Raw genomic sequence first — 25988 nt, 5'->3', positions numbered from 1 at the left:
TATTAATAATTGAACTATAGTTGTGCAAGCCAGTACTTACCTGAAACTTCCTGGCAGATTAAATCTGTGTGCCGGACCGAGACTCGAACTCATTCTAGAAACATCCCGCAGGCTGTGGGTAAGCCATGTCTCCGCAATATCCTTTCTTTTACAAGTGTTAGTTCTGCAAGGTTCGCAGGAGAGCTTCTGTAAAGTTTGCAAGGTAGGAGTCGAGATACTGGCAGAAGTAAAGCTGTGAGGACGGGGCGTGAGTCGTGCTTGGGTAGCTCAGTTGGTAGAACACTTGCAAGTGCCCGCGGAAGGCAAAGATCCCGAGTTCGAGTCTCGGTCCGGCACACAGTTTTAATCTGCCATGACGTTTCATATCAGCACACACTCCGCTGCAGAGTGAAAATCTCATTCCAGTACTTACCTCATCAACAGATGAGGTTGGCCAGTGTTCTCTCCGCTGAATATGCGAGTATGGATGGTAATAGTGAATCCTGGGCCATTTTAACAACAAGCACATTGCACCCAGAATGAAGACAAACGCCATGGCAATACTTTAATCTGTAAAACTCAGGTGAAAGTGTGATACTCAGTGTGAAATTAACACTAACAAAAGAGTACACGCACTTATGACGGTATCAACTAGTATGTTAACCATTAGCAGATTGTGCTTAGACGCCAAACAAACCAGTGCGCAGCCACAAAACGTGGCTACAAGGCCAAAGCAAACTGAACATTACTGTCAGTGCGCTAAAATCAAATATATATTATGTATATAATCTTTTAATTTATTGTAGGACGCTAACATGCACAGGATAAGCTAATATATCCCCTCCATTAAATAAAAGCCGACAAATAAAGGGCATCGACCTGTATTGGCAAATGTAAATGTAAGTTATGTACATGCAAAAACACTACATCTCCATACCATATCAACGAACAATGTGGGGGGAATTGTGTAGGTACATGATGAAAGACCCCCGGATATGGCAAAGTAAAAATTTATTAAAAAATGGAACAGCAATAACGACAGAATGAAAGACTATAAGCATTGGCAATGACATTAATTATGAATGAGCAGTAAAGTGTAGACAAATGACCATAAAACATCATTCACTTTTTTGTACATGATTTTGTTTCACTCTCGTCTGTAGACATTTGGTTAAGATGTATTGCTGGGAGTATGATGGGCTATGAGTGTTTTGTATTATATGTGTTTCTGAATAAGATAAGACTTAATAACAATTTTAAGTATTTGTATTAAAGTGAAATAGAACCAAGTTAAGAAGAATTCGTTCATATTTTATATCGTCTTGAGAAGCACAGGTTTTCCCTGGAGTTGGCTGCCTTCATCAACAATTGAAATGGAGGGAATTAAGTCCATAGTCATATTTTCGTAAAATTAACAGAAGGAGAAGCTTTCAGAAGACAACAAGTATAATTAAAATATATACAGTGATAGACACAGAAAAAGAATGACGCAATGAGTGAACATTAACACAATGTGGTACACGCAGAACATTTCATAATAATGCAGTTGTAAAAATATTCCTTTTTTAGTGCAAATTTCCCTTCATTTTTGTTTCATTAATTCTTTTTTATTATAGTGCACTTTTGCTTGCTTGTCAAATTACTTATCGGTTCCAACCATTCGAAATTAAAGACTGTGTGGTAAGAGCTTAGCTCTGCAGTGCTTATAGCGACTAGTAAAATCAACACTGGGGTTTTACTGCACGCAAGTGTCCACCCATTATAATTACGAGTCTGATTGCCAACCACAGTCATTTATAGATGGAAGCTGGTCGATATACGGATAGAACTAGAAGGAGGGGGCATCGCATTTTGTATCTTCAATGAAAATACATTCAGAATACTGCTGAACAAACAAACTTGTACGTATCGTAAAAGTGACAAAATTTTCGATTGAGTTCTGAGTTCTGATACATATGTAGCTGGGTTGCTCATCATCTGGACATCTACTAACTGTCTCATTTATCAAATTACTGGTGGTCAGATCCTCTTTGCATTGTGAATCAGTATACGAAAGAAACGAGTCTAAAAATGTTCAAAAATTTTAGAAAATCTTCATTTCAACGATTATTCGAAGGCATGGGAGAAAGGAGCTCCAGGATTATGATAAATTACATAAAGTGAGGTTGCTAATTGATGCCCTAATACTAATTTCTTAGAGGTGTATACACATTCAGGCATATTATCTGTTGCCAAAGCTGTGAGAGCTTTCAAGGGAAAATTGCGGATAAAACAATACATCTGCATCTACAAGCAGTATACTATTAATTCTGTATCCGAACATTACAGATGTGTTTCCCTACACATCCACATTAACTTACATTTTTCCGCATTTAGAGCTAGCTGCCATTCATCACACCAAGTAGAAATTTTGTCTCATGCACATGATGCCTTAAAAAGGAGATACAAGGCTGGCTGATGCTAAGACAGGCTATCTACTGAAGTTCAAGATCTATTGTAGAAAAGGGGAAGATAGTAATGCCAATATTCCTCTTGATGAAATGGTTTGACAACTGTGCTATTTCATATTCCTAATGAAATCACTTCTGGATAGTGGAATATAGTCTATAGAAATTCTCAGAGGCAGCAGAAAAGATCTTCCAGAAATGGTGAAGGAAATTAACGAACTTTCACAAGATAAGTTCAAGACACAGATCGAAGATTCAGTCGTTGTGATAAAATGGCAAGACCCAACAACAGTAACAGTTCTGTCTACATCAACATCTCCTAAGGACGTAACATTCGTTTCCAGAAAAGAAGAGATTAGTATTGTGTTGGCAGAAGAGCCAACACCGTGTTACCAATGGAGGCCGAAATGCACGCGTTTTAGCTCACGCAGGCTGGCGTGAGGAGGGAAGAACTATACTGACGTGAGGTCTGGAACATGACAAGGAATTAGAATTCAGAAAGCGGACATAATTAGTCTGATACTTATCTTTAATCCATTAATGATGAACGTCGCGCTTGACAGTACATGAGTCACAATATCTGTTCAGATGACATCCTTGAAGTGAACACTTATAGAATATGAATATGGCGCCTTGCTAGGCTGTAGCAAATGACGTAGCTGAAGGCTATGCTAAACTGTCGTCTCTGCAAATGAGAGCGTATGCACACAGTGAACCATCGCTAGCAAAGTCGGCTGTACAACTGGAGCGAGTGCTAGGGAGTCTCTCTAGACTAGACCTGCCGTGTGGCGGCGCGCGGTCTGCAATCACTGATAGTGGCGACACGCGGGTCCGACGTATACGGACTGCGGCCGATTTAAAAGCTACCACCTAGCAAGTGTGGTGTCTGGCGGTGACACCACAATTAGTCCATGTGCAGTTTAACTTCCGAAGTGCCACAAGTTTGTACAACAAAGTAATGGCGGTGTTGATCTCTTGGATCAGACGCAAGAATGGTATGAAGCTCGACAGTGATCACTAAAGTGCTGGCACAGAATTTTCTATTTTCTAGTTGATGGTGCCATTGTGCATACAGCAGTCACAGGAAAGGGAGAGATCCTATATTCCTTTTACAGTTAATAAGAGAATTACTATCACGCAAGGAAACGATGTAGGTACCTACTTGTATTCGTAAAAAAAAAAAAAAATAAATAAATAAAAATAAAAAAAACAGACAGCCTTGGTGTTCATCACGAACTCAAACTTTCAAATACAGGTTGACATCTGAAAAAGAATATTTTGAAATTTGGTCATTGTCATTTGTGGGTAGATGTAAAGAAGAAAATAAAAACAGGAATATCATACTGAAATTGCAATGTCGTTTTGTGTGTAGACCCTTATTTCTTACTGTTCCACAACATCCAGTTATTACAGTTATTACGTTTTTAGTAATATTTTCTCACTAAACTATCATCTACCAATCAAGTGCACTTTTTGTTATATTTTGTACTATGAATTTTCATAACAAGAAAATTCCTAAAAAAAATTATAGTATCATTTCACAGTCTATGGGAAGGTATCTTCTCGCATATATTTTCCAAAAAAACAGGTGCTTGAAAATGTTTTGTTTCTGCAAGATATGACATAGGTAGTTAATAACAAATCATTGAACCAAAAACTGTCACCTGTAATACGCTTAGAAAAACGTGCACGCAGAAGAGTTAAAGAAATGACATTTATTTTTGTAGCTATGAGGATTGGAACTTCAATAGTGGCAACTATTTATTTATTATGCTGTTCATTTTTGGAACACAGCCTACGACCAGCTTAAAGACACAAGTGATGACAATTTCTGCTGGACCTGACCATCATTTTGCAGGACAGTTCTCAAGCATGTACAGTGCAAGCTGTTATTGATTTGTTTGGCTGTTGGGGCTGATAAGTGCTATACTACCTACTGCACTCCCCCGACTTAATGCCTCGTGAGTTCAACTCGATTTTTAAACTGAAGGAAACACTTCACGATATTCGCTTCAGAACTGCTACAAAATCGCCGGGCAGTAGACCACACCGCTCGAACTGTCAACACAACTGGCACTGCTAAGAGTATCCTACAATTTCAAAATCACTGGCAATGGGTTATATGCAATGCTGGTGACTGCCTTGAAGATCAGTAAAACTCCAAAATACGTGTCTATTTTGTACCAGGTGTAACTAAATATTTGCCACTATTAAAGTTCCAACCCTCGTATTAGTGGCTATCAGTCCTCACACTGATGGCCTAATAAAAAAAAAGACTCAAAGATCTCAGATTATTGAATAAACTTTTTCTTTGACTTCTCTGTCTCGAGGTTCAACAAGTTAAGCTGGTTTCTACAGGCGTGAATTTCCTAAGCGTACATCCCCCAACACAATCCTTACGTGCACGTTAGCGTTTCCATACGGCTGAGTTGGAAACGCTACATACACGACTTTCAAGATGGCGACAACTGAAATCATTCGTACGGGACTTGGGCAGCTTTTATATGAAAAGCTTACAGTGATGCTGAAGAAGAAGACACAGACTCACAAATGTTGAATATGGAAATGGGCATGTCATAGGGATCTTTTGGGAACATTAAATACGCTAATAAGGACGTTATCTGACAAGGACGACGTTTCTTTTGAAAATCATTTCGAATGAGTAAAATCAGTTTTGAAATCTTTTTGAAATATATTTCTGGTCATGTACAAAATTCTAGTACAAGTATGCATGATGCCATGACAGCTTTCATTAAATTACAAGTTGCAATGATTATGTGGTAACTGGAGTCTCTGCAATATACGTACAGTCAAACATCGTAACTTCTTACTATTTTTAAAAAATATTGAACACGAAATAATTTACATCAAAACAGGCATTGTTACATTTTACATCTATAGTTAAAGTGAAAATGTATGATAAATACACCATATTAGAGCAAACTTTCAATTTTAATGCTGGTACAAAGTTACACTGTCATTCAGGATAACTTTAGAGCAGTATTTAAAGAAAATAATAACAATAATTTTTCCTATATCTAGTTCTCTGGGTAAATTTAGATCGTGCAGGAAATCAGATGTTAATAAGTAAAAGCAAACAGTGTTAACAAAGTTTTATGGGTTTACTTTGGAATATCAAGATATTTGAATCGATCTGGCTTTATTCAACTTTAATCTCTGTCACCAGAAGCTCACTTCTCAGCCAATGCAATTAAAGGATAATCAGAAGCCTAAAAATTTGTAGGAAGTCGGAAAGACAACTGAAATACTAACTAGAAATCACAGAGGTAATAAAACAATTTCTTTTAGCACAGAATAATACAAGCAGATGGAGCAGCAGCCATTTGAAACGAACGTGGTAAGTGGTACAAAGATACCCTGAGTGACTGATTGTGTTGCATTCTGAAGAGCACTATTTCTTAAGTTTTATGTTATCTACAGTACACTGAAGATACTTCGTTTTTTGTCTCATCAGTTTAGCTTTGCTTTTTTACTTCCAGAGTTAGCCAAGGTTATAACATAGGTTCTGTAATTATGTGTTATCTTGTAGCCAGTCTTTGAGCTACTGTGCAGAATAGTCATTGCTCAACATTAGCGCCAATTATAACACTCTTATATTTACATAGTATTTTAATTAGTGTCAATAGTAGTTTTAAATCTCTGAAGCCACAAGTAGATTTCGATTTCCTCATAATAGTTGCAATCGGTGCCGAAATAAAAAAATTCTTGTCATTATACTACAATAAACTTTTTTTTATAGTTTTTACTGTTCTGCAGTAATACAAACCTCATCAAGTTTACACTTTCAGTTGCAATACTTTTGAATCCCTTTAACCGGTTCAAACGATGTGTTCCTTCATTATAAATAAGTTCCTGAATTCTAGAATGATATCTCCATCGCACTGTTTAAGATAATTTAGCCGTTTTAGAAATTATTTATTTTTCTTATGTGATGACTGAGTCCATTATTTCGGCACGACGCTAACTTTTCATACGCATAAACAAACGATTCTAGATATGTACTGTCGAAGCAACCGTAGTAGAATGAGAGCAGATCTAACTATGAGCAGTTGCTTTAGTTCGTCGGAGAAGGCGGTGATGTGACTTCGTGCAAGAAAGTAGAATACCTCTGAACTTTCGTAATTATGCGTAAGTTGACATGACACTATGCAAATAGGTTGGTTCTATATGTAAGCTGATTTAAGCGAGTGGTGGAGACAGGTTGCACGTTTAAGAAATTCATGCCTGAGAGAACCCGCTGGGTTTACACTAGCAAGTCGCTTGCAGAAGTTATTGCTGCAAGTTATTGAGAGCCACTTGCAGCTGTGTCTACACAGCAGTGCAAGAATTATACAAGATTCTGCCGCAAGTTCTTTGGCAAGAAACATGCATCAACAACTTGCTGATACTGTTTACATGTGTTCTCAGTACCACTACGAGTATCAGCCGAAGTATAAAATGAAAAGTAGGCAGGTGCGGTATGCTGCAGCTCTTGTAACTGCAATGAAAAACGTGAAAAAGGAAAAGAGAAGTATTTGGGTTAGAGAGTGGATAATGATAAGATCACAAAATGGTGCCTACAATAACCTTTTGCAAGAACTTTGTTAGTATCGAGAGCATGCATATTTTTGAAAACTTTTGTAGAATGTCGTCAAATGATCTGGAGTGTTTGTTGACGTTAATAGCGCCCGTCATATCAAAAAGAGTCACAAACTTCCGTACTGCTATTTCAGCAAAGGAACGTTTGCTAATCACTCTACGATTTATAGCTACTGGTGAGCTACGAATAAAATACGCCTTTTCATTTATTTATGTGAAACATACAAGCAAAAAAAGTGTGAGTTTTGAAATCTTTTCTTTGTAGGAGACTAACGTACCTGTTTCATATTCCTATCAGCACGATTTCTCTGATCGTTCCCGATATATTTAGAGCCATTTTTGACGTACTGAAAAGGGAAAATTATTTGAAGGTATGTGAAAATACAACAATGAAATTAAATTATTATTGAAATAAACTGCATTTTTCACAGTGATATACTAATAAAAATGTTTTTTTTTTCTAATGCTCAAAAAATGGGAAGTGACAAGCTAATTAAATAGAACATGTAATAGTTACACATCGTCGTTTTCTAGACTCCTAAAACAACAAGCGAGTGAATGCAGGTAGCAAAGGAGTGATGCCTTCAAGTTATGCTACGTTCTCTGTACTTCTTACACAGATGTGTCGAATATCGATGAGATTTCATTTAATGCGCTCATCTTCTACACTCTGTCCTTAAAGCCCCAGTTATGCACGTTCCATATTTCGGGGTAGCTTTCCACGGCTACAGTAAAATGTTCTGTATCCTGCTTCATCCATTTCCGTTTCTTCTCCATTTCTGAAATTTGTTTGCATATAATACGTAAGATGGTTGCATAAAATTAAGTCACCACATTAAGTAAAATGTTAAATATGTGTGTTGTGCAGACAACATACTTACTATTACTTGCGCTTCCTACTTGCAGGAAATAAATCCTAAAAGCTGCAAGTTACTTGCAGATACTTTATGCGTGGTGTTCACACTGGAAGCGGAAAAAGTTCAGCAAGTTCCTCTCCGCAAGTGAGTTGCTACAATAACTTGCTAGTGTAAACCGAGCACTCTTGTTGAGAGCACAACACCATCTATGACGGAAAGTGATTTGAAGTTATTGAATCTTTGGCTTAGTGTAACTGTAAGTGTGGTTCTGTGCGTGTGAGGACGCTATTTGTTTTCGGCTTGGTTAAGAGTTTGAGTTGTGCCATTATCAAACACCGAAGTGCCTTTTCGGTAAGTGCACACGAAGCTCGAGTGAGAAATACGTTGAAGTGGCGTTTAGTGCAGTCAGCTGACGTTCGATTCAAATATGATGGACATTCGGCCAAGTCACACTATTTACATCAACAATCTGAACGAGAAGATTAAGAAAGATGATTTGAAGAAGTCATTATATGCAATTTTCTCTCAGTTTGGACAGATTCTTGACATCGTTGCATTGAAAACATTGAAAATGCGTGGACAAGCATTTGTGATATTTAAAGATATTAGTTCCGCTACAAATGCGCTTCGTTCTATGCAAGGTTTTCCATTTTACGATAAGCCGATGCGAATTCAGTATTCAAAGACTGACTCAGATATCATTGCTAAGATGAAAGGTACGTTTGCAGAGAGACCTAAGAAGGCTAAACGTGTTCCGGCAGCTGAGGAAACTCCAGACTCCAAGAAAGCTAAGCGCAAGGCAGCAAAGGAAAATGCTCGCTTGATGGGAGCGGGACCAGGAGCAGCGACTGCAGTCCCCGGGGCAGCTGGTGGTGGAGGTTACGGAGCTACTGCCGCTGCACCGCTGTCAGTGTCTACTGCCGTTCCAGAACAACCTCCAAACCAAATCCTGTTCTTGACCAACTTGCCTGATGAGACAAGTGAAATGATGTTATCGATGTTGTTCAATCAGTTCCCAGGATTCAAGGAAGTGAGACTGGTACCCAATCGTCATGATATTGCTTTTGTAGAATTTGAAAATGAATTGCAGAGTGCAGCAGCGAAGGACGCGCTGCAGGGTTTCAAAATTACTATGTCACATGCTATGAAAATCTCATTTGCTAAAAAGTAATTTTTATACGTAGTAAAATGTTTGTAATACTCCACTGTCATTTTGTAAGTTGTATTAAGACGAGCCTTTCATCATAGACCTGTATTGTGAATTGACATTAAATTTTGCCAGGGATTTGAGGCTTTGGTTTGATTACCATAGATATGTAATATTTTTCATTGGAAAAAGTGGCAAAAGGGAGTGAGTGTTTGGCTTGTGATGTTGAAGCTCTATAATACTTCAAAAGTGTGTGTGTCATTTACTGTTCAGGAGAGCATTGCAGATTTATGCAAAAGAGTCATCTGTGTTCTCGTGTAATGTGGAAAATTAAACTTTTGTGCTGGTGCAATGATTCAGTTTCATTTTACTTACCATGCGACCTTCATCCTCTAATCGCCCATAGTTCTTTCGTTAAAAGAAACTCTATCAAAATGTTGCAGCTCTGTCATTAAGTAGGCCTACTGTATTATTACACTTGCAAGATTCAAATTTTGGTTTGTGAAGAGTTTAATGTAATCTGAATATAGTTAGTTTTAAAATTTGAGATAAAATGATTGCAGCTGACACTTGTGCTGTTTTAGTGCGTTTTGTGTCACTGAGTTGGTCCATTATATTGCTTAGAGGACATAAAGTGCATTTTCAACTGTTGTCGACACTGAACTCTTTTCATTATTTATTCCTTCAATTTCTAAAGGAAGAGCACAGGAAAAGAATGTGCTTTGTCCACACTATCAGATTGTTCAGGAGAATTCCATGGGTACTAATGGATACCATTGAGTACTAAGGTAATTTGGATGCATGTGTAATATACATTGTAATTTATATAAACTGATACCTTAAATATTTAAATTGTAGTTTTGTTGGCATAATAGTTAAAAAGTAATGTCATGCATTACAAGGAAGAAACATGCCACTTGCGCGTTGCAGAACAAGTGATGTTGCAAGCAAAACTGTAATTTTTTTGTTAAAAATTGTTAGAATCTTTTTTAATGGAAAAATTGTTTGAACCGATATTGCTTCTTGTTAAGCAGTTTCTCTTCAACTTTAACTTCATGTGATGATATAATATCACATTATCCCAACAAACACTTCTCAACATAGTGTAAAAGGATGTGTCAAATGCTCTAGCTTGTCTGCGATACTCCTTCAAAACATGGAGGTCCAGATACTTTTCTTGTGATATTGCCAGATGACCTGCAAAGACATTATTGTTATTATAAAATCACTCTTAAATAATATTTTAATTCTGTAAGCAGGAGATGGGTGTTCTCCAAGCTGCTGGTCTTGAAGTTACTGTGAAACTCTCAGCACTGGTGAAACCCGAGTTTCATTATAAATTTCTTCGTGTTGAATAAGGCTGGAAGTTTTTTTAATGATGACTACCTCTCTGGTGGGCTTGTTAGAAATGGGCCTCTCCTCAAATTTTCATCTCCAGAAATGACTCCCAATTTAGTATCGTTTCTTGACCGTCCACCACAACATCAAAAGGCTTAGGTTTACATCTGGTTTCAAACACGATCTGCACCCATTCCATTGGAATTTCTGATTTTGTATTAATCAGCCCCATATTCTTATCACGTTCCATAAAAGTGTCTCCTCCAATAGAGGAAGTCACTTTCACAATAGATTCAGGTGGCTCAAAAACTAGTTAAGATACCTGGTAAGTGTAATTCTTGTTCTGGCCTGAAAACTAAGCACAAAAAACTTCAAGGTGTTCACTTTCTTGTCCAATAACACTCTCACAAAGAGATTTAAAAAGGAAACAACTTCATTGGCCCCATTTCTTCCAAAATCTTCGAGACTTTCAGCCTCTTAAATAAGAATTTCTCTTTCTGGAACAAAGTGTTTCAGCTTTGGCTTCGTGCACCTTATGGTCATCGGTGATCTGACTAATATATTTCAAGACTGTGTTCTTCATGTAATCATCTAAATTTTCAGGTAATCGTGCGTTCAACACTTCCATCTCAGCAGTGGAATTATTGCAGGTTGCGTGTGTATCACTCCTTGGATAACTAAAAGCTGTATTGACTTTGGAGTGGACCCTTGTTCTATAAGTGTCGTAAGAAATGTCAAAATTTTGATATTTTTTCTGGAACATTTCATGCATTTTTTTCACTGGAAATTCATCTGGGACAGACTTCTTGGTCTTGTCATTGCTGTATTGGCTTGATCCACCCTTAAATGAATCAGTGTGATTATAAACTGCATGATCTACCTCCTCTTAATTTTCTGTGGCCTATTTTCATGCTTAACCCTACCATCATGAAGGGAATTGCCCAACTTCAAAAATTTCTGAACTCTCATTAATTTTTGCCATGTTACCCCATTTACTGCTATGAAGGCTTTTCTGCACGTAGGAATTTCATGTACAATGTCGTCATGTTTCACTATCACTCTTAACACTGTGCTTGATCCTCAGCCTTCCGTGACCGCCTTCTGTGAACTGGAAATATTGTAATGAGTCTGTCAGATGTAATGATTGTTCATCCCAGTCTTCCATATCATTAAATTTTCTTATGATATTTAATCTTTCTTCAGCACTTACTTCCTCAAAACACTTTAATGTACAGTTGCCGTTTTCATCTAGTTCGTGCGACTGAACCCTTAATTTCTTCATGACTGTACTCATTCGCCCTCATACTTGCCTTTTCCTAGTGCTGGTAGAATCTTAAGGTCTCTGTTCTTCATCCTCAGATGAAGTATCATCATTCAGTGTAGATAATAACTTATTAACACTGGAGTGAATACACCTGTATTATTAATCAGGATGTCTCAAACTAAAGCATCAATTTTCACTAGTACCCAATAATGCACAACAACGGAAAATTCGCTCTCTCTTGATTTAATGTTGTATGACAATCTACAAGGAATCTAAAACTTTATAAACAACATTGGATAAAGCACATTTGTTACCTGTTGTGAAAGACATTACCACGTCCTTTCTCTACACGCCTAATCTAAAATGAATGTGGACTATTCATATGAGCACACTGGTTGATTAGCAGTATTGAATAACAGTGAAATGTACATCTCATAGCACACAAAACTCATTTTTGAACATAAAGTGGACAAAGCACATTCTTCTCCTGTACTTGTCAAATGTTTTCTCATTTCATGTTTATTAGATGCACGTAGGTCTAGAGGATAGAGGAATTTGTGAAGGTAAATGATTCTTTATATTGTTCTGCATACTACACTGCAGTCTATTGTTTGTTTAGAAGATTTCTAACTGAGGTTGTAACAGATGTACTATGCCTATCTGTACATCATGCAGTCACAGATACGGGAAAGGCAAATGTAGGTCTAGGTGGATATAAGATTTCAGCACATGTAAGTAGAGATATTACGGAGAGTGGAGGAGTTGCCATATATGATAAAATTTATCATACTGTGAAAAATTTCGAAACTAAAAAATTTTGGTTAGAGCAACAAATAAAAACACATGCCTGTGAGCTCAGACTAAATAATGGCACTTCTATAATTGTCGCTGTGTATAGATCCCCACATGGAAATCTTCATTTATTTCCAGAAAACTTTGCTTTTTTGTTGTGCTACCTGTACAACAGTGAGAAGCAAATTATTGTTTGTGGAGATTTCAGTGTAGATTTTCTGAAAGTCTTGATAGAAAGCATGACCTTGAAGTATTACTTTTGTCTTTGAATTTGGCATCAGTTACTGATTTTCCTACTCAGGTAGTACAGGAAAGCAGCACACTGAAAGATAATGTTTTAATAGACTAAAATAAATGTAATCCAATAAGAACTTTTCTGTTAAGAAAAGCACAGCTAGTTACGATATAGAACATGGCTCCATACAGTAATGCAAAATAGCCCTCAAAATAGTGTGTTCAGTTAATGATTTAACAGTTGCAAATATTAGGAAAAGTTTGCAACAGTTAGACTGGGATGAGATGTACAGGAAACCTGATGCCTATTTAACCTATTTCATGATACCTTTGTGAGGATATCTGAAAACAGTTTCCCTAAGAAAACAGTAAGACGTAATAGTAAGAAACCGTCTTAAAAGCCATGGCTTACTAAAGAGAGAAAAATATCTTGTAAATAGAAAAGGCAAATGTACCTTGTAACTACAAGGAAAGATCTGGAAACAGTCAAACATTATAAAAACTATTGCACTGTATTAAGAAAAGTTGTTAAAAAGTGTAGACGTATGTGAATTAACATCTGAGATGAGCAGCACTGGTAATAAAACTAAAATAATTTGGAATATTGTTAAAAGGCGAAAAAATGCAACCGAGAGCACAGGAAGACCGTATTTGATAATCAAACTCAATGAAGAGTTTAATAACAGAAAGAAATACACATTTTTTAATAATCATTTTGTTAGTGTTTTAGAGAGGATAGGATGCTACTGTTAATTCTTAAAAAAAAAAAAAAAAAAAAAAATGCAAGGCTGTATAGGGAAGAGGCAATACCTCAGCTATTTGATAATATTGAAATTCAACCGACCTCTCATTCAGAAAGTAAGAAAATAATAAATCACTCAAAAGAAAAAGCTCACATGGAATTGATGGCCTTTCCAACAGAGTATTAAAGCCTTGTTCCCAACAGATACGTAGAATTCTCGGCAACATTTGTAGTAGCTCACTGAAACAGACATTTGTCTGGATAGTCTAAAATATGGCTGTTAAACCTATGAATGAAAAGGTGGATAGGTCTGATGCTAACAACTACCACCCAATATCACTTATGATCGCTTTATCCAAATTACTTGAAAAAGCAACATATTCAAGACTAGTTTCACATATTTGTAAAAATGAAGTACTAACAAAATGTCGGTTTTAGTTTCAGAAAGGTTTTTCTACAGAAAATGCTATATGTGATTTCACTGATCAAATATTAAATGCTATGAATAGCTGAACATCACTCATTGGGATTTTTTGTGATCTCTCTAAAGTTTTTGACTGTGTGAATCATGCAATTCTTCTAAATAAGCTTAAGCATTGTGGGTTGAATGGGACAGTCCAAAACGGTTTAATTCCTATTTAGCTGGAAAAATGCAGAAAGTTGAAATTAACAGTACAGATAGTCTGCAAAGATCAGCAGAGTCCTCCAACTGAGGTGGTATCTAGAATGGTATCCCACATGGTTCAGTCTTCAGTACCTTATTGTTCTTAATATATGTAAATGATTTGCTACTCTGTATTCATGAAGATGCAAAGCTAGTTCTTTTTTCTGATAGTACAAGTATAGTAATCATATCTAACAAACAAGTTTTAGCTGAGGAAATTGTAAATAATGTCTTTCAGAAAATTATTAAGTGGTTCTCTGCAAATGGACTTTCGCTAAATTTTGAGAAAACACGGTATGTACAGTTCTGTACAGTAAATGGCATAACACCATTGATAAATATAGACTTTGAACAGAACTCTATTGTTAAGGCAGAATATTCAAAATTCCTGTGTGTATGCACTGATGAGAAATTGAATTGGAAGAAACACATTGATAATCTACTGATATATTTAGGTTCAGCTACTTGTGCTATTATGGTTATTGCAAATTTTGGTGATAAAAGATGTCAGTAAGTTATCCTAGTGGTGCTATTTTCATTCACTGCTTTCACATGGCATTATATTTTGGGGTATTTCATCATTAAAAGAAAAAGAATCCATTGCAAAAAAGTGTGTAATCAGAATAATAGCTGGAGTCTACCCAAAATCACGTAGCAGACATTTATTTAAGGAACTCGGGATATTCCCAATGCCTTTGCAATACATATATTCACTTATGAAATTCGTTATTAATAACCCATCCCAATTCAAAAATAATAGCAAATTGCATAGTTACAACACTAAAGGATGATTGTCACTACTTTGGGTTATATCTGATTTTGGCACAGAAAGGGGTGAATGCTGCCACGAAAATCTTTGGTCATTTACCAAATAACATCAAAATTCTGACAGATAGCCAATCAGCATTTAAAAACAATATAATTAAATAATAAGCAACTGGTTGCATGAAAGAAATTTAATTTCCTTGCCAGTTTTGGGCACTTAGTGCCTTTCTTCAGAAGGTTATACCTATTCCAAAGAAAGGTTGCGTATTATTCCATTAAATACAACTACAGTTGCTGAAGATGAATAAAATACTAAATTTAAAAACAAATTAAAAGAATTTCTGAATGCCAACTCCTCCTACTCAATAGATGATTTTTTCGATATGGAGTTGTCACTTGTAATAGCTGTTGCAAGTTGTTCATGTTAACCACTGTGAACATTTTCACTGAATTCAGGCAGTTTTCAATTTAAGTGTGCGAATAACTATTTGTTTGTACGTTTAAATTTTAGATATTTGTCATGTATTTTTTGTATATATATTATCTCATTTAGTTCTTGTGTATGGTTGTGTAGATCACATTGTTTACTAGACCCTCTCTCTCTCTCTCTCTCTCTCTCTCTCTCTCTCTCTCTCTCGCAGACGACAACCATGCCTCCATCCTTGCTACCCTCCCTGTTTTCCTTTCCCTGTTGCTTCATAACCTGGGTTGTGAGTAACTGAATCCACTTTCCCTTCTTCCCTTTCTTTCCCCTCTCTCCTCCCTGATGAAGGAACATTTGTTCCGAAAGCTAGGAACGTAAATTTTCGGTTCTGTTTTTTGTGTATCTATCGGCTGTACTGAGCTGAGGTAAGTACTGGCCAGCCCCTCTATCTCTTTGTTAGTATTTGTTTCACATCTTTATATGAGATTTTCCATTAATCATGTAGTATAACTTTAGATGGATGTAAATGAGGCTTATTGTCCTATGCTCACTGCATTTCGTAGTTCCTTGTTTCTCTGTGACTGGAAGCATTACTGCTGTTAGAAAGTCCTATTGCCATTCATCAATGCCATGTATGACTTAAATATTTCTCTTACTCTTCCTTGCTTCAAACATTTTAGTATTTCTCCTTATATTGTATCTATACATACTGCTTTCTCATTTTTCATTGTAGCTATTGTGTTCTTTACTTGTTCCATTATAGTTGTTGGTACTTCCTCATCACCCTCACAATTCAGGTTTCAGAGTTGTTAGTTTGTGATCTGTGTCATATAGTTTTTTAAAATAGTCTTCCCCTCTCTGGAAGCTGTTCTCACATAATTTGTAGCTTACGTTTTTTCTCTGAGAAAGTTCATAGGAGCACTTCCTGGTTCATCTTGGTCCCATTCTTTTGTATTTACTGCTGCACATTATATCATAGCTCTCCAGCTCAGCTAATTCACATTCCTCGTTTAGATTTTTTTTGTATCCAATTGTTTCTGTACATAATTTGTTATTCAGCTGTCAGTACATATTTCTTGCATCTTTTTTTCTTTCCCTCTCCTCAGTCTTTGACATCATTTCCTGTGTAACATACAGTTTTTTCACCCCTTTCCACACATACTTGCCCTATACTTTTCTGCCCTGCATTTATGACTCCTTCTTTCAGCATATTCCAGTACTCATTGGCAGTATCATGTGGTTCTGTGCCTCTTAATGTGGTAGTAAACTCCAATGATAGCATTTTTGTAATTCTTTCTTTCCTGGGTATTATTTTTCTAGTTCTCACTTAATAAGCAAACTGTAGCAACTGTTAATGGATAATGGATAATGTATGCAACTTCTTGAATTCATTTTCATCCCTTTCTTCTACCAGTATAAAATCATTTTGATTTCTATATTTACCTCTTGGTGATTTCAAAGCGTAGATCCTCGTATAGTCTTTGAACCACATATTTGTGAATCCTAGCTGTGTATTCTTGCTGAAGTCCTTCCAAGTTCATGACTGCATACTATGTGCCCCTCCTCCTGTTCTCCCACAATAGTATTCCAATCACCCTTTCCTATTTTATATCATCCTTGATTACCATCCATTATTTTCTCTGTTATGTTTCATGTTCCTCCTATGGGCTGGTGATCATATTCTGAAATGGGAATATGTACCTTCATCATCTGATATCTTTTTGTGAGTCTTTTCAGCCTTAGACTAAATATAAATTTTCCACACATTTAGCCAATTCCTGTGTCATAATCGCTTCTAATTCATTCCTTCAGTTTATTTGTGCTTCTGAGTAGTACAATAGGTACTCATCAGACTGCAGTTCTCCCTGTCCATTGTATCTTACTTCAGCAACTGCTACTAGGTTCATATTATTCATTTCCTTGTCTCTTTTAAGGTAATATAATTTTCCTGCTTGTAACAATGTTCAGTCATCCCAGTCCTTGTTTTGATATCGTGCCACTGTTCAAGATGTAGCTGTCTCTCCTCCCAACCCCCCATGCCACCCCTCTCACCAGGCATCTGAGTGATGGACTATTTTACCTCCAGATATTGATTTAATGTGAGAGGAAGCCATATGTGGCATATAAAATGGAGACTGCGTTTTGCAGGGAATATAAACCATGGTGGTATTCTGTTGGCTTACCGAAATTCATGTGACGCCCCCCCCCCCCCCCCCCCCCCAGCATGGGTGCAGCCTGTCCTGGATCAGGTGCTACTTACCTGTTGGCGTACAGGAGGCATTGCAATATTTCCCTCCTACCACCCATATTTGGGGAGCATTCCCCTGATCCACCACCTGGGGATGCATGCACACATGTGAATTCTTTTAACATGACAGGAGAGAAAAGATTGGTACGGACCAGTACCACTTATCAGCTGTGAATTAGAGTATCATCAAGATCAACAGCTAAACTATATCTGTTTCTGTTTTGTTTTCCCCTCAAGTATTTTACTCAGTCCATTGCTTCTGTAGGTGACCAATCTTCCTTCTTCCTGGTTGGCTTGTACTTAAACAGTGACTTTGGTGTACTATTTTCCTGCAGTAATTTTATATACTATTTCCATTTGCCACTTCCCTTCAGTATTTCTTCATTAATATAAATTTTATTTAACGCTTGCCTGGTATCTTCATTTAGCTCCCTATCAAGTACACGTACAGCCAGCTGTCTCAGGAATCTCATCTCTACAGTTTCTAGCCTGTCACTTACTAAATGTCCATCATTCACATTCATACAACACTGGTTCTGCCATTATTTTATATGTCGTTTAAGTATTGTACCTCACCTGCTACTTCATATGCCACACAGATATTGGAATTTTTATAGCTTTATACTACAATAAAGTATTTGTTAAATTGCTCTGATCAAAATGATAGATTATGCTATCCATTGAAATTCAGTATGTACCACAGCAAGAATTATTGTTAATCTCATGAGATCACATTTGTCAGTTTTTGTCTACTCCCCACCTGTCAACTTTGAATCTAACCGGGACCTCAGACTATAGTACAGATCAGTTTGTTACAACTAAGATTATATCCATGTTTGTTGTCTTCATCACCTCACGACGATTCACGTCTCATAACCTACAACATGTGCTAAGCTACAGATCACTGTCTCCACAACCTCCATTCCAAAAAGGATACAGAAACTAAATATCATCAGTGCTCTGTTCTATTTTTGTTTGTACATCACACTCACCATATAATTGGATCGAGGGGGAAAGCCAATGCTTGATATCAGTAGGTTTAGTTGACCTACTTGTGGCACTGTCTGGCACAAGAGGATAAGAAACTATTTTAGGATATGGCTCCAACATTATTTATATACTGCACTTGCATAATTTAGCTGTAGAATAATATGAATCAATACAGGGTGATCAGAAACAGTCTGAGAAGCTTGTAAGAGTGTTGTAGGGTAGGCTGTGCTGAGAAATAATTGTTAAGAAAAAGTATTCTGTACATTGCATCATTTCCAAGTTAATTAAAATTGAAGTTAGTCAGTCAGACCGTTGCATGCACAAATTCAAGTGGCCCTCCACAGATGGTATCACCAAACATGTTCTTTGTTTGGTTTCCAAAAACCAAACAAGAGGGAGATACAAAAATTGGACATGCAATGGTAGTAAGAATTGAACCCGAGTCATAGGCTGACCCGTTTCGCGTGCTATCACCTATGCTATGTTAATAATTGAGACTAATACTATCTGGTGGGCCAATGGAATTTTGCATCACAGTGGCCTGATTGGCTAACTTCAATGCTACTGAAGTTGGAAATAGTGCATACGTGTCAAATTTTTATCTTAACAATTATTTCTCAACATTACCCACTCTGCAACATCCTTACAAGCTTTTCAGACTATATTTTCCAATGGTGCTTTTGTGGATAATACAATTTTATTTATAGATAACTCCGCAGCTTCAGAAGACAACTGTGCAAATCTACCCGACATACAGTTTTCAACTCACATTACAGGTGCTCATTATAGGCACCATTTGAGATCTGTCAAACATCAATATTTATGTGCAATTCACTGAAGTGACTTACACAATTTGCTTGGGAAGGCACAACAACAGCTCACTTTGGAAAGCTGTTCATTGGGTTGCCTACCTGCAGGCATGACGTAATGCGGTGTGACATTACAGAGCAAATGATTTGTCTGTGTGTTCTTCCTTGCCCGCCCTTAATGCAACTACCTCATGGTAAGTACTGAGAGTTAAAACTTGGCGTCATGTTCTATCTGGTAGTCTGTGTTGTTGTTTTTCTGTATATCTTGTTATTTTTGTGCAGTCCACTTCTGAAACTGTGGTATTAATGAATAACCCTATATATTTACATGATACATATTAAACAAATATTGTTTTGCAAGCTAACATGTGCAAAAAGTGTATGGTGTAATTATGCTGCAAACAGTGGCAAATGTTATGACATGTTTTATTATTATAAAATAATAAGAACATAAAATGTTACATGATTTTAATACTTTAGTCAACTGTTAAAAACAGTTAATACTATTTTGGATGTTGTTATTTTTGTCGTTCAAAACTGGATCAGATTGATGTATACATAAACAATCATCTCTGCAGACCTCAGTGAAGCTTATGCTGGAGGATATTCCTCATTGTATGACATATTATAATAGTGTATATGTGGTCACTACAGAACAGTGCATAAGGGGCATAGTATAGTATGTACCTATAATTGGTTCTAGAACCTTTAGATTAGATTCATTTTTCGTTCCATAGATCCGTGCTGAGGAGAAAAAGCTGAAATAACAACACTAATAGTATGAGTGTATACAATACATCATTTGTTTCTTTAAAAAATTCGCCAATGGAGTAGGAGGAGTTGGCCACTAGTAAGTCTTTCAGGTTCCTTTTAAACTAATCTTTATTTGTAACTAAATTTTTTATGTTTGCTGGCAAATTATTGAAGATGAGTGTTCCTGAGTAGTGGACCCCTTTTTGAACTAAAGTAAGTGCTTTTAAGTCCTTGTGCAGATCATTTTTGTTCCTGGTATTTTATGTATGAACTGAGTTGTTGGAAAAAGAGTTATATTATTTAGGACAAATTTCATTAAGGAGTAAATATACTGAGAGGCAGTAGTTGGTATACCCAGTTCTTTGAAGAGGTTTCTACAGGACGCCTGTGAATTTACTCCACAAATAATATGTATTACATGCTTTTGGACTCTGAAAATTTTTGTTTGACTTGAAGAGTTACCCCAAAATATTATACCATATGACATTATGGAATGAAAGTATGCAAGCTTTTTCATTTTTATGTTGCCTATGTCTGCTAACACTCAAATTGCAAATACGGATTTGTTAAGGCGTTTCTGCAGTTCTGTGGTGTGCTCCTCCCAACTGAATTTATTATCAGGTTGTAATCCCAGGAATTTAAGACTGACAACCTCTTCTATCTGCTCTCCTTCATACTTTATGCATATGCTGGGTTCTGAATTGCATATAGTGAGTCTTTTCGAAGTTTAATGTCAGTGAGTTGGCTTTAAACCATTTATTAATATCCATGAAAATATCATTAGCAGATCTTTCTAGAACTACACTTGACATACTATTTATTGCAATACTTGTGTCATCTGCAAACAAAACGAACTCTGCTTCTGGCAGTGTAACTGATGAGAGATCATTAACGTACACAAGAAAAAGCAATGGCCCTAAGATGGATCCCTGTGGGACACCATATGTAATTTCTTCCCATTCTGATGATGACTTAATTCACTAGTCCCTTGCACTGACACCCTTTGTTTCCTGTAAGCAAGGTGACTTGAACCATTTTGCAGCACTGCCCGTGACACCATAGAATTCTAATTTATTTAAAAGGATGTTGTGGTTTACACAATCAAATGCCTTTGACAAATCACAGAAAATACCTGCTGCTTGTAATTTGTTATTTAATGAATTAAGTACATTTTACCTGTAGGTGTAAATAGCGTTTTCAATATCAGAACCTTTCAAAAATCTGATCTGTGTTCTTGATAATATGTTATTTGTGGTCAAATGATTAAGAAGCTGCCTGTACATTACTTTTTCTAAAATTTTTGAGAATTCTGGCAAAAGTGAAATCGGTGTGTAGTTTGATGGTATCTCTTTATCCCCGTTCTTGATTAGAGGCTTAACATCTGTATATTTTAGCCAGTCAGGAAATGTCCCAGTTGTAATTGAGTGGTTACACAAGTAACTTAGAATTGTACTAAACTCACAAGAACATGCCTTAATTAACTTTATTGATATTTCATCGTAACCACTAGAATGCTTTGTTTTTAAAGATTTTATTATGGAAGTTATTTATTTTGGTGAAGTGAGTGACATATTCATGTACCTGAAGCTGTTTGTAAAGGCTAGTTTAAGATATTCAAGGGTATTATTTACTGATCCTGACAATCCCATTCTATCAGTAACGGATATAAGTAAGTAGGCTTCTGGAATAGTTGGCGTTTATCTTCTATTATCAGTCAGTTCAGGATTTTCAGCATTTCTGTGACAGTCTTCCATTAGTAGCACAAGTACTGCGTACTTTGAGCTCTAGTCCTTGACGTGCCACACAAGTATTTTGTTTGCAGTGTCATTTGTAGACTGACTGTATTTTCCCAGTACCCTTCCAGTGAAGACAAGCTTGCCGAAAACAATGTCTAAATTTCAAACTAAAAGTCCAACACAATGAAAATATTATTTTCATAGATGACGCTTAGCAGAAAACTTTGAACACACAAAATTCCTTGGAATAATATAGGATGGAAACGTAGATTAAGATATTCACATAAACTACACAGGGTGCCCCAGGAGGAATGGCAGTATTCAGGAATATGACAGAAATGATAATTTGAAGCAAAAAACTTAAAATGGATATATGCCCTATTATGAATAGTTTCTGAGATAGAACACTGTTGAATGTACACTGTCATTTTTTGTATTATTCAATAATTTGTCTATTTTACACATGTACAACAGTTGTAAACATTACAACATGTGTTTTACAAATTATCAGTTGAAAAATGTGCTGGAAACTATGGTAAACACTCTGTGAACAGGAATTTGATGTCAGAAAGTGCTGACAGTATTGTTCAACAGCAGAAGTGACACTACCATTGCAGAAGCCATAAACATACACCATATCTTGGATATTCTTCATTAGTGTAGATGTGTGGCATTCTAGCGAGCACATATACAAACACAGTTAACTGATGCTTGTCTTTGAAACACCCTCAGTCCCTGACACTACTTCACTCAACACATACCATGTACAATAAAACACACCATGGACAACTGTGTGTTCAATGGACTAATTTCAGGTGAGAGAGGCATCCCAAGCAAAGAGGTAGAAATCAACAACACAGTTATGGCTACAATAAACTTCAAAGAGATGGGGTAGGTAAGAGACATATGAGCTTACCACTAGCCTAAAACCAAATTTACATCTTGAAAACCATTTGGAATAAAGCCTATGTTCATATGAAGTTTTGTGCTTTAAATAACCATTCCTGTGTGGCACCGATGAGGTCGACACCAGTATCGATCTGAGTATCGTCTTTGAACTAAGGTAAACATTATCTTTGTGCAGTTCCGCCGTCCAGTTCTGTGTAAGCCTTGCTTTTGTAAAGAGTTGAATAAATGAACTGTAAAATGGGAGTGTTGTTTGGTGTAACTGACCCGAGCATCATCCTCACTGGTGACCCTGAGTTGTAACCTCTTCCGTTTTCGCTGTTTTACTGTGTCCGCGGCCTCCGCATTGGTTATTTTCGCTTGTATTACATCAACACAACATTCGAACATTGACTTCGGCCCAACGCCTAAAGCCGGATTTTGTGATCGACATGCATCGTGCTGCGGGCGATGTACTCCCGCCAGGACTGCAACACGATGCCTCTCACTCGCCGATTTCACCGGACGTTTTCGACCCTGCAACAATAAGTGAGGTTAGGAGTGTACATGACTCCAGCTATCAACTGCCTTTGTTCCCTCCACATGTGCCCTCCCTCATCGATTGTGCAGTTACCTTTTACGGATCTCTGTGCAGTGCGGGACCAATGCCGATTTCTGCAAATGCTTCGTTGGACAACCTACCACCACCAGGACAACGATTTGCTACGCCGCTATCCACGCCGTACCACGCAGATACCTGCCACGTGGCCGGAACTGCTTCGTTCAAAGGTCAACCTCCTCAGCATCCGCCCACACCCGCACCTCCCTCAGTTCAGCATCAGCACATGCCTTCCTACTTCGATACGAACAATAACTTGTTATCTGTGCCTGACCTCCACCTCCTTCCCACTGCAACGCCTCAGTGTTTTGTGCCACGACATTCACCCTATCCGCACACCGTTTTGAGTGGAGTGACTATGTATGAACAGTGAACAATCGCACATTCCGTCCTACGTTCGACATCATTTCCCACACTGTGCTTCTGGACAGCCCGCACCTCCGCAGCCTCCCTACAACACAGGTGGCCCTGGCTCTGATCAAACGTCGAGCTTTCCGCGGACTAAAACTTTGAACTTTTTCTCACCTGTCACCCGCGCCGACTCCAGTCGAGCTTCTGCTACCGTTCTCGGCACATCTCGGTGCCTCATGCACCTCGGTCTTCCGCGATGCGCCAATTCGAGCACACCCACAATGTGTTGAGCTCCCAAAACCACAGTCGACACATTACGGTGTCTCACCCACGTCAGCGTTCCGCGTTGCGATGGATCGCACTCAACCACAATGTGTCACCTTCACGCTGCCACACGAACAGCCATCATTGCCACATCCCTTGGAGGCACACTCTCCTGGAATACTACAGCATCAACAGCTCGATTCAGGCAGTGCCCCGACGAACTCAATTCAACCTGTTCTTCCGAACATTCTACAAAACTTACCAACGCTGCCACCGTTTAATCCCGACAGAGCAACAAACTGGTTCAAAATTGTGGATGAAGTGTTTGACCTTTACAAACTCGACGAGTCAACCAAGTTTCTGTGCCTCATTACCCACCTGCATGACCAGGAGGACTTGATTACTGACCTGGTCGACGCCCGGGACTCATCTACCCGGTACACTCTAGCCAAAGAGACAGTTCTATGTTGGCTTACACACTTAACTGAGGCAGCAATACGGCAAGTGCTCCATGTCGAGTAACTAGGCAACAACAAACCTTCCCAGCTCTGGAGACGGCTACGTGGCCTGGTCAGCGCCGATCTATTCTCTGACACAGCTCTCCTCGCCTTCTGGTCATATAGACTATCTCCTCACATCCACTTTGCTCTGGCTCAAAGGCCTCCTGAACCTGTCGAGCAAAGAATGACGATTGCTGACAAGCTACACGATGCATCACTGCTCCATTTCACCAGCCACTGCCTGCCTGACAAGTCTCAGGTTCAGGCTCATCGCCCTGCCGACGGGGCCATACTGTTCCGACTGTTCCACTCGCCCCGGGAAGCAGTAAACAAGCAACTGGGACGTCACCAGCTCTTCCCGCGGTCACGCCCCCTCCCGTAACTGAACCTCGGCCACCGCCACTGGCAACGAACTTTCCGCAGGAAATGCAACCGCACTACCCCTACTGTTACTTCCACACACAATTTGGTGAGGTGGCACTGAACTGCAGACCACCCTGCTACTTTCCAAACGCCAATTGCAGGTAGGTTTGGGTGCCACCTCCTGTGCACAACATGACAGGCACCTCCCAGTGCTCCATTCTGTCCGGGAATGACTGGATAATTGTGGACAACTTTACATTAAAGACATTTCGTAGGGATACCTTTTCCTAGTGGACACAGATGCCGATGTTTCACTGCTGCCCACATCCTTAGCGTCGTCGAACATCCGCCCTCATCATACTCCACTGCAAGCCATGAATTCCACTAAACTACAGTGCTCAGGATCAACCTCACACGTTGTCTCACTCTCCGCAAACTGCAAACTCGAGTGGACTTTTTTAGTGTGTGAAATTGACAAACCTATACTAGGCATTGACTTCTTACGACACCACAAACTTTCACCGGACCTAGAGCGAAACACTGTGTTTCACCATCCGTCCAAGACTCACTTCCTCTGTGCTCCGTCGAGCAACCCACCCTGTGACACATTGGTCCGGGCTCATCTCATCCGTACATGCTTGTCTCTGTAGACGACGTTACATGAAACCACACATAAGTGCCTTGTGAAGCTTGAACACGTCGCTTGCCTATGCAAGGAAAACTTTGAGCTCTCCCTCCGGCTGCACGAAACACAGCTCCAGCTCTCTGATGCAGCAAAGGAATTACAGACACTACAGCAAGGACAAAGCAAGTCCAGTAAGTGTGCCGAATCTGCTTGCAATCCCAGCAATCGAGCTTCCGTGTGTTTACCTCCCACTACCCCTCGCAACTGTGCTATCAAGACTGCCATAACATGTACTGACAGTTCCGCAGGACCACATCCTCCTAACATGGCAGCGTTTGACACTCGGCCGGACACAAGTGTGCATGCGCGACGAGTCTCACGTGTTCCCGAACTGACAGCTCCTACCCAGCCCCTCGTGGACAGCACCTCAAACAATGCAACTTCGGGTCCTGCGCACCGCCGTGCAACCGCCACTGACAACACAAACAGTGCACTCGCGCCAAGCATTTTGCCTACGACCGTGCTGCCACAGGCCTCGCCCTCGGACAATGGACTCACTAACGCTTCACGAGCTCTCCCGACCACGGTGCCAC

At 38.5% G+C, this 25988-nt stretch overlaps 1 protein-coding gene across 1 annotated transcript; it reads left to right on the top strand.

Moving 5' to 3' along the window:
• Window positions 1–8114: 8114 nt before the first annotated feature.
• Window positions 8115–9381, top strand: LOC124612762 (U1 small nuclear ribonucleoprotein A-like). The gene has a single exon (XM_047141155.1). The coding sequence runs from the start codon at window positions 8310–8312 to the stop codon at window positions 9051–9053; it is 744 nt and encodes a 247-aa protein (XP_046997111.1). The 5' UTR covers window positions 8115–8309; the 3' UTR covers window positions 9054–9381.
• Window positions 9382–25988: the final 16607 nt, after the last annotated feature.

This window comes from Schistocerca americana, chromosome 4, assembly GCF_021461395.2.
Source record: "Schistocerca americana isolate TAMUIC-IGC-003095 chromosome 4, iqSchAmer2.1, whole genome shotgun sequence".
Lineage (NCBI taxonomy): Eukaryota > Metazoa > Arthropoda > Insecta > Orthoptera > Acrididae > Schistocerca > Schistocerca americana.
This window is presented reverse-complemented; position numbering and strand designations above follow the sequence as displayed.

Bases quoted from the DNA above. Each gene is read 5' to 3' on its own strand.
- LOC124612762 (XM_047141155.1), top strand. From the start codon at position 8,310: ATGATGGACATTCGGCCAAGTCACACTATTTACATCAACAATCTGAAC.